Source organism: Humulus lupulus, chromosome 8, assembly GCF_963169125.1.
Source record: "Humulus lupulus chromosome 8, drHumLupu1.1, whole genome shotgun sequence".
In the NCBI taxonomy this organism is placed as follows: domain Eukaryota; kingdom Viridiplantae; phylum Streptophyta; class Magnoliopsida; order Rosales; family Cannabaceae; genus Humulus; species Humulus lupulus.
In genome coordinates this window covers 45613845-45627700 of record NC_084800.1, presented here as the reverse complement: position 1 = coordinate 45627700, position 13856 = coordinate 45613845, and the positions used below count along the sequence as shown (strand labels likewise).

General features: G+C 39.1%; 1 protein-coding gene across 1 annotated transcript; it reads right to left on the bottom strand.

The window, feature by feature from the left end:
• Window positions 1–6069: 6069 nt before the first annotated feature.
• Window positions 6070–10676, bottom strand: LOC133797047 (protein LIKE COV 1-like). The gene is made up of 7 exons (XM_062234813.1): window positions 10194–10676; window positions 9381–9433; window positions 8799–8908; window positions 7824–7991; window positions 7622–7719; window positions 7040–7166; window positions 6070–6568 (listed from the first exon to the last, which is right to left on the bottom strand). Exons 1-7 carry the CDS (start codon window positions 10344–10346, stop codon window positions 6468–6470), a joined length of 810 nt encoding a protein of 269 aa, XP_062090797.1. The 5' UTR covers window positions 10347–10676; the 3' UTR covers window positions 6070–6467.
• Window positions 10677–13856: the final 3180 nt, after the last annotated feature.

Sequence of the window (13856 nt, the reverse complement as noted above, 5' to 3'; positions counted from 1 at the left end):
CTGTATACAAGCCAAAAAGAGGTCATTTTCCCAGTGCTCTATCACCTGCATTTATAAGCTCACAGGAACACTAGGCTTGGGCCGGGCTGACCCGGGCCCAACAAAGATATAAATACCCCTGGCTTCTCTATCGGAAGCCCAATACAAAGGATAAAAATATAAAAGACAGAATGAATAGAACCCACTAGGGCTGCCCAAGGCCTATCTATCACCCGACAAAATGGGGCTTTTGGTCTGGGCATTCCGAGTTACGAGGCAGATTTAGGGGACAAGATCAGTCAGTGTAGTGGCGGCACAGGTCTGAACCAGCGGCGTGCAATCCCGAGGTGGTCTTTTCCGCAGGTGAAAAGTAGGGACAACTCCCACGCGTCATAGGGCGGCGTCAGGGTCTCGGATGCTTTATCCTGCCAACCCTGAGGACTTGACCCGGGTTCATTTACCTCTATCCCTCTTCGTTTACCATAGGCCCGGATCGTTCACACAGGTCCCGAATCTTACCAGGCTCCGGGAGCGTTTTGCATACATTTTGAGCGTAACCCCAAACAGCTGCACGTCTCCCAGATGATCGTCCCGGATCATCCTTCCTAGACACCGTCCGGGTCTAGACCCACACTTGGGCCGTCAACATTGGCCAGCTCCTACCAAACAGGTATGGGCTGGGCCCAACCCCAATTGCCCAGTTAGTGGGCCTAGACCACTGTCTCGGGCCCAACGCAGGAAATGGGGATAACAGGTACCTTTGCCAAGTACCTTGGATTTGCCCTCATTGCCCATTTGAATCTCATGGTTGCCATTTGACTCTTCAAAGGTCTTGAACAATGATTTGTCATAGGTGACATGGACGGTCTCATGTGTGTCATACCACCATCCCTTCACCTTGCCTTGGACCGCATTCACCTCATTAAGGGTAGCAACTATATTCTCCTCTTGAGTTGCATTTACCTTAGGTCCTTGTTGGTATTTTCTATGCCTACACTCCCTAGCATAGTGACCATTTTTCCAACACACAAAACAAAGACCTTTCTCGCCCTTAAACTTGTTTGGGTTGGTTTTTGGACCCAAATATGTCTCATTACCCTTCTTGTCCTTCCCTTTGTTTTTGGGATGTTTTGGTTGTGCCACCATATTTGCTTGAGAAGTCACTCCATTAGACCCATCCACCAGTTTGTCTCTACATATCGATTCCTCCTCGATTCGAATATGATTTTGGATTTCCTCCAAAGAATAATCCTCATTTTTATGAATGGTTCTTTTCCTATAGCTCCTCCAAGTTTGTGGTAATTTTGCCACTATAGCACCAACTTGAAAGGCCTCGGGAAGCTCAATCTTCAAAACTATGAATTTGTTAACAATTATTTGTAGCTCATGTATTTGAGGAAGAATAAGTTTATCACCAAAAAAACTTGAAATCAATATATTGGGAAATAAAAAACTTCTTGGTACCTTCCTCTTCCACCTTGAATTTTGTCTCAAGTGCATCCTATATCTCCTTTGCTGATTTGGTCTTGGTGTAGAGGTCATAGAGCCTATCGAAATGAGCGTTGAGGATATGACCCCTACAAAGGAGATTGTCCTCCTCCCTCTTCCTTCTTTTATCCACCACCTCAGGGGTGTCCTTGTCGGATGGCGTTGGGAGAAGTTCAAGTGTGAAATCTAGGATGTAGGCGATCTTGAGTGTAATGCCCTAAAATCTCTAATGCGGTTTAATGGTTGGATTAGAAGGCCGGGAGGGCCATAATGATTTATTATTCCATTAAATGATTACGTGCATGTTTATGTGAATTATATTATAATATGATGTTAAATGCATGCATGTGGGTCCACATTTCATTATAGGGACATTTTGGTAATTTGGTCCGTTGAGGGCATAGTTGTGTGTTTTCATGCATGTTGATGAACTATTGTTGAGGCCACATAATAATGTGGATTTTTTCGAGCCATTCGGCATGAGACGATCTTTGAGTAACAAGTTAGCGATTTGGTCATAATAGGTTTAAGTTCGGAGCTCGGGGTGAGTCTCGGGGTGGTTTGATGATTAGAGCATTACCGGGAATTAAAGGGTAATGGGATATGATTTTATTAGTATTTGAGAATAGCGGAATTGGAGAGCATTAATTGTGATTAACGAGATAGGCGGGAAATGACGATTTTACCCTTGGGGTTGTTAAGAAGTGATTTAAGCATGGAGGGTATTTTGTTCATTTTACCTAGCCTATATAAAGGCTGGAGGCTGTAGAAAAAGAACCAAAAACAAAGCCTTGTTGCCTTCCTCACGATCATCATCTTTCTCTTCTCCTTCCTTTGAATTTTGAAGCAAGTTTGGGGATTCAAGCTTGGAGATTGAAGCTTGAGGTCTTAGGCTAGTGTTCAACCATTGAAGAGGATTCAACTTAAGCTTAAGGTAAGGTTTTAGTTCCATTTTATAGTTCCTTGCCCTGTTTTTGTGCTGGTTTTGATCATTAAAATGGGGAATTTGATGAAGTTTTGATTGGTGTAAGGCTTAGGTTTTGATGCTTGTATGGTAGATAAGTTGTGGTAACAATTGGTGGTTTTGCTTGGTGATATTGGGAGAGTTTTAACGAGGTTTTGGAATGAGTTCGAAGGGGAAAAACAGGGGTTTTTTGGCTGAGTTTCAGGTGGGGTCGCGGCTCTGTTCTAGAGCGCCGCGGCCCAAGCTCATTGAAGAGGAAGGGAGAAGTTGCTGGGTCATTGGGCTGCGACATGGAGAAAGAGGGTCGCGGCCCGTGTTTGGGAAATGAAGTTCAGCCGCTTTTGGTTGAGGAAGTGGGCCGCGACATGGTGAGGTAGGGTCGCGGCCCTTAGTGGCATTTTGGCCAAAAGTGGGTTTTTGGCTTGGGGATTCAAACCTTAGGCCTCGGGATCGATCCTACCACCCGTTTTAGTAGGATTCAATGTCTTGGAGGCTAGGTTTTGGTCCGGGAACCTTTGTTATTCATTTTATTGATGGGATCCCGTAATTTGTTATGACTGGGTGACCGTCAAGGAACTAAAAGGGTGATCGTTCTCAAGGGTCGTTCTTTTATTAATTCTTGCTCGAACCAGAGGTAAGAAAACTGCACCCCATATGTGGCATGCATGGTTATTCTTGAGGCGCGTTGAATGTTTAAATATGGACATTGATTGCATATCGAACGCTTAGCAAATGTTGCTCACTTGTGCATGGCACTGACTAAATAGTTAGAATTGCCAATGGTGTCAGTATTAACTGTGAAGTTGTGACTCATTAGTCAAGTTCGGTAGTAGTATTGAGCACTGGTCACATGGTATTGACTGATAAGTCAAGAACGGTCTTAGCGTGTTTAACGCAAGCCGACAAAGATTAGATCGAATCGACATCTACATTGAATGACTCAAATGATTATTAATGCCGGACCGGCCTCAAGTTTGATGAAAACTAAAAGCGCTTGTCTAGCCTATGGCTAGTCACTTAGAGTCAGGGCCAGAGAGCCCAGGTGACTGCTTCGTCACATGGCTGTGGGTGCCGAGCTCGTAGTGGCTACCCATCAGTCACTCATTTGATTGGAGCCAGGGCCAGGAGGTCCAAGTGACTGAATTGTCACATGGCTATGGGTGTCGAACCCCGTAGTGACTGCCCATCAGTCACTCATTTGATTGGAGCCAAGGTCAGGAGGTCCAAGTGACTGAATTGTCACATGGCTATGGGTGCCGAGCCCCGTAGTGACTTGTTCGTCAGTCACTCATTATGGTTTACTAGAACCTCAAGTGTTAAATCACTCATCTGTTCAGGGCTATAAGCTATGTATGATTATAATGATAATCATTTGATAATATTTATATGCAGTATTGAGTTTTCTTGCTGGGCTTTGGCTCATGGGTGCTATGTGGTGCAGGTAAAGGGAAAGAAAAGCTCACCCAGCCTTGAGTGGAGAGCTTAGGTGGTGATGTGTACATATGCGACCGCTTGACCACCACGGCCAATGAGTTTCTCAGAGGAACTAGGGGGTTTGCCCTATTTTTGCCGCTTAGGTCGGCGAATTGTAAATTTTAAACTGTAATGACCATTCTGGATTGTAAATAACTTGTAAACGTTTTTACTGGCCCATGAACAATTTTATATTTATATAAAATATATCATTTCATTTTGATTGGTTTTTCACCTTAACCTATTAATGACACCTAGATGCACGTTTATAACCAAAGAACTCGATTAGCGAGTTAAGCACGGTTCAAAGTTCACAGTAACGGTCTTAGAGTAACCAAGGCGTTATATTGAGAGTGGTCAAGAGAAATCTCACCTTGTCTTTCCACCTAGTGAAATTGGGTCCATCAAACCTGTCCAACCTCACTAGGTCTTGGTTCATGATTTTGATAGTCTCACCTTCCATTGAAACAAACAAGGGATAATCTTTTGAATGTTAGGAAAAAATAAGTTGCCTCAATGGAAATGGTCAAAAGACCTTTACAACTCTAAGCAAAATATACAAATAAACAAGGATTGATTAAAGAATGTTACAACTCTATGTTTGAAAATTACAAATAGAATAAGAAGAAGTAGAAGAAGAGAATAGAAAATTACAACTCTAAATAAAAGATACAAATAAAGTAATAGTGTTTGAAACAAAAAGAAATAAAATATTACAACTCTTAAACAAGAAATACAAGTAAATAAGAACAAGAACAAAGAACAAGAAACTCTCACTCACACAACCAAAGTGAAGAATGTTGGGGATCACCAACTTGAACAAGGTTTGAAACCTTTATCCAAAAGCTTATTTCCCCCTAACTCAAGCACTAAGAGAACTCTCACAATTTTGGAAATAACTTTATGGAATTATCAAGCTTCTAGGTGTTTTCTAGCCAAGTGCTCTAATGGATAGAGAAATTGTGTCTTACAAGTGAGCAATAGGCTCCTCTTTATAGAGTTTAGAGACATCATTTGAATTTCAAATTCCACCAACCCCATGGTTGTTACCAATGATTAATTGGATGTGTTATGAAATTAAAAATGAGATTTGAGAGTTATTTGTGTTGTTAGAGCCGTTCAAAAAGGTTGGAAAAAACTAAAATTTGGCAACGAGCCCTCCTGGTTGCGGCGTGGCCATGGGCATTGCTGGCTACGGCCACTAGCCAATTTCAGCACACAAAATTGTGTTGTTTTTTTCAAACAGTTCCAAATCATTCTCAGTTGATTTTGTAATCTCCAAACACATTATTGGAGTTAAAACCAGGTCTCCAACAATCATTTCACTTATGTCTTTAAGAAATTCAACTTAAAATTGTGTAACAACAAATCTACACAATAATGTGCAATATTTGAGAGTTACAAATTTGTAACTGGATTTGTAACATCAAATATATTACATATTTGAATATTTACATATATCCAAATATTATAACTCCCTTTTATATATTACAATATGTGACAATCTGTGTCACATTTATTTAATCTAAAATAATAATATAACAATTAACCCACCCTTCCATTTTTTTGTTAATCTTATATGCACTCGTCGTATTCCCTTACAAGAACAACACAAAATAGTTAATCAACCCTTTCTATGGTAGTATCACCAATTTGAAGCACCACACGAGTACATAATTATTTACTTGTTTATTATGGAAAAATATATCCACTAATACTCTAAAAAGTTGTGTAGATTGAATGTAGTTTTAATTAGTCATTACTTGTCATGGCAGAGTTAAATTCTGGTTCTGAATTGGCATAGGAGTAGGAAGGCAGGAAAAAAAGTCAGAATTGTTTACCAATCAATAAACACATAGCCACGTGATTATACGTAATAATAGATATATCTATGAAACAAGGAAAGACATTATGACAGATCGACATTTGGTAACGAAAGTATTATTCTTTCTCTATTATTCCTCAGTATAAACCAGTTCATTTGTGAAAAGTAATAAATATATTTTTAGTGCTTTTATTTCTGACTTAGATGAAAAGAGCTTTTTTTTTTGTTCCCTCGTATTGAGAATAATCGCTATTTGTCTGTTCTTTTTTAGAAAGGTCTCCTGAACATTGCCATAATAAAAGTATTGCCACAAAAGCCGAACAGAAAGTCTCCTTGCAAGTAGAGAAAAATCATACTGCTGCTACTACACAACCAGTTGCTTACTCGTCCCTCTACTTAATAAGTTCACATGTACAAAATGGCTTTTGCCTAAAAGCATCAGATTCAGCATAATAAATAAATATTAACCAAAGGAATTTTAAAATGGAATTGCCTATTACAATCCTGTATCATCAACAAAACTATATTTCCAATCAAATATTTCTACATCCTAATAACTTGATAAACGATGTTACAGATGCCATCAGATCAGCCAGAATACAACAACCAAAAATTTGACAATTTGATCAAATCAATTCAGCGCAAACAACAAATTGGTTGCCAGGCCTTTCTGACCACTCAAAGAAAGAAATCATGAGATATATAAGCAAACAACCCTGCTACAGCTAACATCCTCACTCAGCTTCTGTTAGGTCTACTACTTCTATCTGCTGGCGAAATCTGTTGATCAACCGTTGACAGCATCTGGGGCATCGACATGCCTCCGGAAACTACAATTTCTGCATTTGAGAAAAAGAGAAGGGATATCTCTGTGAACGTGTATTAATTAATGGTAAACCAAGAGTTTGTTCACTTTTCCAGACAAAAAAAAAATTATTCACTTTTGAGGTCATATATAACTCCTCTGCTTTATGCAGAGCAGCTGAAGTAACAACCAAAAAACTGAAAACTAATAGTAATTTAAAGAACACGAATTTAACACACTATAAGACCAAGACCCACCCCTCAATGTTCTAAACAGGGGGGCAACATTGTCAAATCAGGAAAACTATACATGTCAAAGCCCCTTTGCACGGTGGCATCTAATGAGGGTACGGGTAACATAATGTCCTAAACTGGAGACCCTGAAAGGTTTGTATTTAGTAATGACGGACAATGTGCAATTTCCAGTTTTATCACAGTTAAAAGGTGAAATCAATTATACTCCAATAGTCTAGAAATAATAAAAGTATTAAAATCAAAGTACTGACCAATTCCTTCTCTAACTGATAAATTTGGCCTTATAACATCGTTGGCGTTCACAAGGAATATATCACCAATGTATAGATGGTTGGTTGGCACATAAACGCAGCATAGCTCCTCCTCTCCAGAATAATTCTGCATCAGGGGAAAAAAAACTCGAGCCATTATTACTTGCTAATGTTCAAACAAATGAATCCATGTAATCTATTTAACTTGTTAGCCACCAATATTCATTCTCAAACATCACAACCTCAATTTCCAACACATCATCAGAATGACATAGCCCAACTCTTTACACTAGACAGCATGTAGGAAGTAAAGTACTCTTCTTTTTAAGAAGAAAAAGAAATACACTCTTAGTGGCAAAATTTACACCGAGTTAATCAAACAAATTCAACAAATTATTCCTGTTAAATTGAAGAAGAGAGTCGAAGTAAGTTTCACAGATGTTCCACTGACATCAAAAGAACAGTAAAATAAAAAACAAATTAAGGATTGGCAATTTGGCAGCACATAGCACAAGCTTGCTATTCAACTAAAGGCAGTCTAGATATGATTAGTTCCAGAAATACAAAAAATGATAAACAAACCTGGAGAACAACAGATGAAGTGATGAACCCAAATGCATATTCACCAATACGTGGATGTCTTATGATGGCAACCTCCTTGAAAGCTTGTGTATTTTGATCTGAAATTATGAAGCCATAGATTTTATAGACTGCAGATTCCAGCTCACGTACCTCACTATGCTAATTCAATTAAAATAACAAGTTATAATAATATGGAGCAGACCTGGGGATATGGCAGCACTAATCTGCTTGGAAGCATTGTAGATATGACGAACAAAAGGCATCCGTTTGATAAACCACTCCCCAAGATTCAGGACTGAAGCACCCAACCACGATGACATGAACACCCCGACCAAGAAGATGAATGTTATGGAAGTTACAAATCCAAGACCTGATGCCAATGTGAACAAGTCAAAAAATAATTGACTAGGTAGACGTATACAAGATAACTACTCATTGCACAATCTAAAATCACATTCTTCTCGTAACAAATGGATTTGGAGCAAGCAACTAACCATCTGACTATGAAGTGAAACTCTAGACTTTAGAAATGCATTTAGTTCTAGAAACAAAAGAACTTCAATTTACCAAGGAAATTCTTGAATAGATATATCAAGTCAGATCCTATAGTACATTATCTTGAAAGAGCACTAATATGGGAATCGGGAAGCTCAGTTCCAAACCACAAAGAGGTGGTCCCCAAAAGCAAAGTGAGATAATTACTAAATCTTTGGTAAAGGCAGAAGAATTGCCAAGTGAAACTATAACAATGGTGACGATATAAGGTTCTACCAAGACATGAAGAGAGATGTTCTAGCTCAGGGAATTTGTTTGTAGGTGTATGAAGTAATATGGAGAGGTATAGGAAGACAGACACATCAAAGGCAGAGAGAGAATAAAATAAGAGGCTATAAAGATCTCACGAGAATATTTAGTTTCAATATCATAGAAGACATGTATAGTATGCCATTCTAACAATACGTGGCACATAATAATCCTAAGCATACAAAATTGTTCATTTACTATTTCTAATCCATGAGAGAACTCACTAACAACATTACAAGTCAACAGAAGTAGTTTAAACCAAAATATTGCTTCATCGAAATTGGTTCCAAATGTAATTGAATAATGTTTTTCATAATCATCAAATAAATAGAATGGAGAACACAACGTACTGCCAGATAGCAGATATGCTTACCAAAAATATCAATTCCAAGTTGAGCATAAATTGGTGAGAAAAAACCGTCCACAAAGTGAATAAACCACCACGTAATATAGAAAGTTATAGCTATTGGAAATAAGATCACACTGCAAACAAAGCAAAGAGTCAAAATATAATACAACAGCAAAGAGGAGAAAATCCATAACTATACAAATGAATTTGCTGTATAAAAAGAATCGCATAATTTGCCAACAAACTTTAATTGCACCCACCTCCATTACCATCCATAAAACATAAACACTACAAACTTTTTAAATCCAATGAGACAAACAAGAAGATGAAAATTAGATAGCTGGTGTTTGGTCATTGAAGAAATTAGCAATAACACCATAATTGTCTTTCTTTTTTTAGTGTAGAATCTCTAATTCCCATTAAGTACACAACTTTAGTGGCAGTAGCAGTTGCTGTTGGCTGTAGTATCAGTAGTAGCAATGGCGGTTGCTGAAAAGTTGTCTTCCTATTTTACATGCAGAGAGAACATCCTCGCCCAAATGTCTAAACCCTATTAAGTAAAAGAATTATAAATATAATTAAGAGGTGGAAGTAAGAAAAGCGCACCATCCTGTCATGAACTTTTTTGACGCCCAGCTTCTAACGACTTTGGTAAAAGTCTACAAGTGACATAACAAAGTTAAGCAAGAGTTAGGCATATAAGACAGACACACAAATGTATGTATAATCAGAACAAACCAGGTTACAAAGAGATTATAAAAAATGGGATATGCATAAATTATGTGTCATAGAGTTATATATAATTATACACATATCATATATGCATCATATTTCTCAAAATCGATCACTTGAATTAAGATAAAAAATTATCAGTGAAAAATTGCTCTCAGGGCATAACTTTGTTCGACCCATATTACACTTAACTTTCTAAACAAACTCTGAAATCCAGTTGAATGTAGTTTAAATCATCACACACCAATAAAAATGATAAATAACAATAAACCCTTTATTTCCTTGTATAAATCTTTCCATTAGAATCAAGTGTAAAATCCGAATGACCCTTCTAATTCCAGTACGCTTTAAATTTCAATCACAAATCATCATCATCAAAAGTAAACACAACTACAAAACAAGCAGCAAACCAAGCGAATCTGAGTTTTGCAAATCAATTCGCTACAAAAAAAGAAAATGAAATGTACTAGGTCAAGTCAAACACAACTAAGAGCTATGACTCTGACTCGGACTATCAGAGAAGCTTTACCATTCCCAAATCACGATAAAAAATAAAAATACATAAAAACTATAGAACTCTAATTTCCCCTGCAATTCTAAAGAATTTCCTGGCAACCAAACAGAAATGGAAAAAAAAAAATCAAAGCGATCAAGCGCCTAACTGAAATCCAAATGAGCGAAATATACCTCGCGACCGGGGTGATGAGTCGATGATGACGAGGAAGAAGGTTTGGAAGAAGCTTCGTCGTGAGCAGAGTCAGCGACGGGGATGAGAAGCTCGCGATCTCGCTCTCTGTCTCTGTTGGCCATTACAATCGACGACGTCTTATCATCGCCCATCGCCGGCAACCCCTAAGGAAACGTCGTCGTTTCAGCTCCGCAACTGTGTGCTTCAGTCACGAAATTTCCCCAAAGAGAAGCAAACAAACAGACACTCTTTAAGAATCCTCCCTTTCCCTTCCTTCCAAATCTCGGTCTTGTTTGCTTTTTTTTTCTTCTTTTTTTTCCCCAATTTGAAAAATATTATTATTTTTTATGTAATAACCTATGGGAATTAGGAAGGACTGATGGGGCTGCGGGATGGATACGGATTAAGGAATACTAATTAAAATAATTACATAATTAATTGGTTTAGGTAAACTATGTAGTTTTTTTTTGGCCGGAGGAGGTGGGGGTTTTCATGTGAGCAGTTTAAGAAAATGTGGATTATTTAATTATGAAATATAATTATTTATTTACATTGTAGACTAAGCTAAGCTGTATTTAAAACAAGGTGGTGTTGGATTTTTAAGGGTTTAAACTGTAATATGCTGTCAACAATTAGTGTTTGCGGAGCTGTCCCCAATGATTAGGTGCTAGAATTTTTGTGTGAGGGCATATTTGTCCTCTCAATCATCTTTTATTTACATCTGTGCACATACACTTTCTATTTTTATTAGAATAAATAATATTTTTGGCTCCCCAACTATTACAATTTTCTGATTCTGCATGATTCGCAATATTAATTTCAATTAAATATTTAAATTAAAAATTAATAATATTAAAATAATAAGATAAAAAAATGAAAATTAATTTAAAACTAAAAAAGAATACACAGCCTCTAATCCCCCCCCCCCCTCCCACCTTCTCTCTCTTTCCTTCATCTTCTTTCCTCACATGGAACCCTAGCCGCCGCCATACCCACCTCCGACCACCATTCTCCATCGCCATAACCACCAGAGCTCCAAGCCGAGCGTACTTGTAATAACTCAAAATCACTAATAAGGCTTAAGGACCTTGATTAGCATGTCGAGAGGACGTGATTGATATATGTGTGATTTAATGATTTAATACATAATTATGTGGCATGCATGAATAATATGATTATATGAGTATGTGGCATGCATGTTTGTGGATATTAGACATGCATGTGGGTTATTTATAGCTTATAAGGACATATTTGTAATTTTGGTCCGTAGAGGGCATAAATGTGATTATATGTGATAAATTGTTGAGACCACATTATTATGTGCATATATTTGCAGCGTATGGATCGAGACGGTCCTAGTGGGTGGATTGGTGAAATAGTCACGGCGGGGGTTAATACCCGGCTCGGGGGAGCCTAGGGGTATTTGGAAGGGAATTTAGTGGATATTTAGGGAATTATGGATATTGAATAAGTATTTGGTGATTAATTGGTTACGATTGGATTAATTGTTGAGGAATTAGCATAAATTAGGAGCAAAATGACTAATTTACCCTTAGAGCAATTAAAGGGCTAAGTAAACTATGAGAGGACATTTTAGTCATTTTATTGGCCAAGGGTATTGTCAGCTAAGTCCTAGAAGGAGTTGGAACCCACTATTCTCTACTGGAATCAAAGGAATGTTCAGCGCTCTCTCTCATCTCTCTCACGATTTCTCCCCCCTCTCTCTCATTCGGTGATTGAATTTGAGCTGCTGAAGGAATTGAAGGGTTGAGGAGCTTAGGCTTGAAGCTGGAATTTGGATGAATTGAGGCTTGGAAACCAGGAGGTTTAGCTAGGACATAAGCTTAGGCTTGGAGGTTCTAGCTTGTGGGAATCAACCATAATTGAGGTAAATTTTCATCACAGATCATGTTAAGGAATTCCGGTATTTGTGTGGGATTAGACTGAGTTTTGGGTATTAAAATAACTGAGTGTTGAGTGGTAATTTCTACTGAATTGGGGTATTGATTTTAGTATAATTGTTAGGAGATTAATGTATAAAGTATGTGATTTAATTCTGAACTCGTAGCTGGGTTTAGTTATGATTGAGAGGCTTTATTGGGCTTGAATTATGGGATAGTTGGCTGGGAGAAACATGAGGAAAACCCATAATTTCTAGGTTCGAAGGAGGCACACCGCGGCCCAGCCCTGGGGCACCGCAGCGCGTGTGGCCTGGTTGCTCTCTAACTTGGGGGTGCGACGCGACTCACTAGGCCAAGTCGCAACCCGCCTCCCATTTGGCTTGGGACCTTGCTCTCTAACTTGGGGGACCAAGTCGCAACCCGCCTGGGGATTTTAGCCTTAGAAAATTTTTTCTAGAATTGGCAAGGCTCGGGGGTTCGAACCTGGGCGCTCAGGATAATTTATACTACCCGGTTTAGTATAAATTGAGGTCCCGGAGGCTAGTTTCTGTCTCCTAAGTACTTATTTGGATTGGAAGTTAACAATTACCCATTGGACACTGTGATTAGGTTTATCGCCAAGGCTTAGGACTGAGGATCGTGCTCAAGACCATTCTATTATCTTCGTTCGGAATTAAAGGTAAGAAAACTTCACCCTTGTGTGGCTGTGTTGGGACTGAGATTCCCTGTATTTGAATACAAATGTTGTATTATTGTGATATGCCATGTGAGCATGAAATAAACGGCCTAAGAGAGCCGGGGTTGATAATTTGCACACAGGACGCGACTCGGCCACTGAGAGCTGGGGTCAGCTAGATAAACACTGGACTCGGACTAAGAGAGCCGGAGTCAGTGAGTTAAACAGAGGGTGCGGCCTAAGGGCGTCGACCTTGAATATTGTATGATGATTGTGATTAACTGTTGAATATAAATATGTTTTCTGTTGTTAATCTGAGGCTTATGGCTAGTTGAATATCTGGATGATTCATTGATTGTCATCACTGATTATGTGTCTGCTATGCTGTTATGGTTTTCTTGTTGGGCCTTGGCTCACGGGTGCTACGTGGTGTAGGTAAAGACAAGGGTAAGATGGACCAACCATGAGTTGGAAAGCTCTGGGGGCGAGGTGTACATTGTCAGCTGCTCGTCCACCACGACCGAGGGATGGTACAAGGACAGAAACCTAAATGTGTATCTTGCCATTATAGTGGCCTTTGATTGTATATGACTGTTTTTGGAAGTTTGTAAATTTGTCCTTTAAACCTTGTTTTTGGGATCCCGTGTGCTAAATATTTATTTTAATGAAAATTGTCCGTTTATGACCAAAAACTTTTAACCCTAACTTGATTATGACTTTAGGATCACATCTTTATTCAAATGACTTGATTAGCAAGTCTTGCACTATTTTAAACACACAGTGTAACAGTCTTGGTTATCCAGAGCGTTACAGTACTACCCCTTGCCTATTCCCCACGAGCCCAAGCTCCGAGAGAGCCCAGCCCAAAAATCATTGCCATCCCCAAACCCTCGCCTCCTCTTCAACTCGATCCCATCTCCACGAACTCCCAGACCCCCAGCTCCATCCGTGACTCCGTGCCCAGCCTTTCTCGCAGGTGCGCGAGCCTAGTCGAGACACCCATGTGATTCCAAGCGCACGCATCCCCGAGCCCATCTGTAAGAACCCAGTCGCAAGCCACTGCGAACCCAGATGCAAAGCACTGA

Excerpts from the sequence above, each read along its gene's own strand:
- LOC133797047 (XM_062234813.1), bottom strand. The coding sequence starts at position 10,346 with ATGGGCGATGATAAGACGTCGTCGATTGTAATGGCCAACAGAGACAGA. Across the intron at positions 9,434-10,193 it reads CTCATCACCCCGGTCGCGAG|ACTTTTACCAAAGTCGTTAG; the intron begins GTATATTTCGCT and ends TGTCACTTGTAG. Across the intron at positions 7,167-7,621 it reads CTTCATCTGTTGTTCTCCAG|AATTATTCTGGAGAGGAGGA; the intron begins GTTTGTTTATCA and ends CCCCTGATGCAG.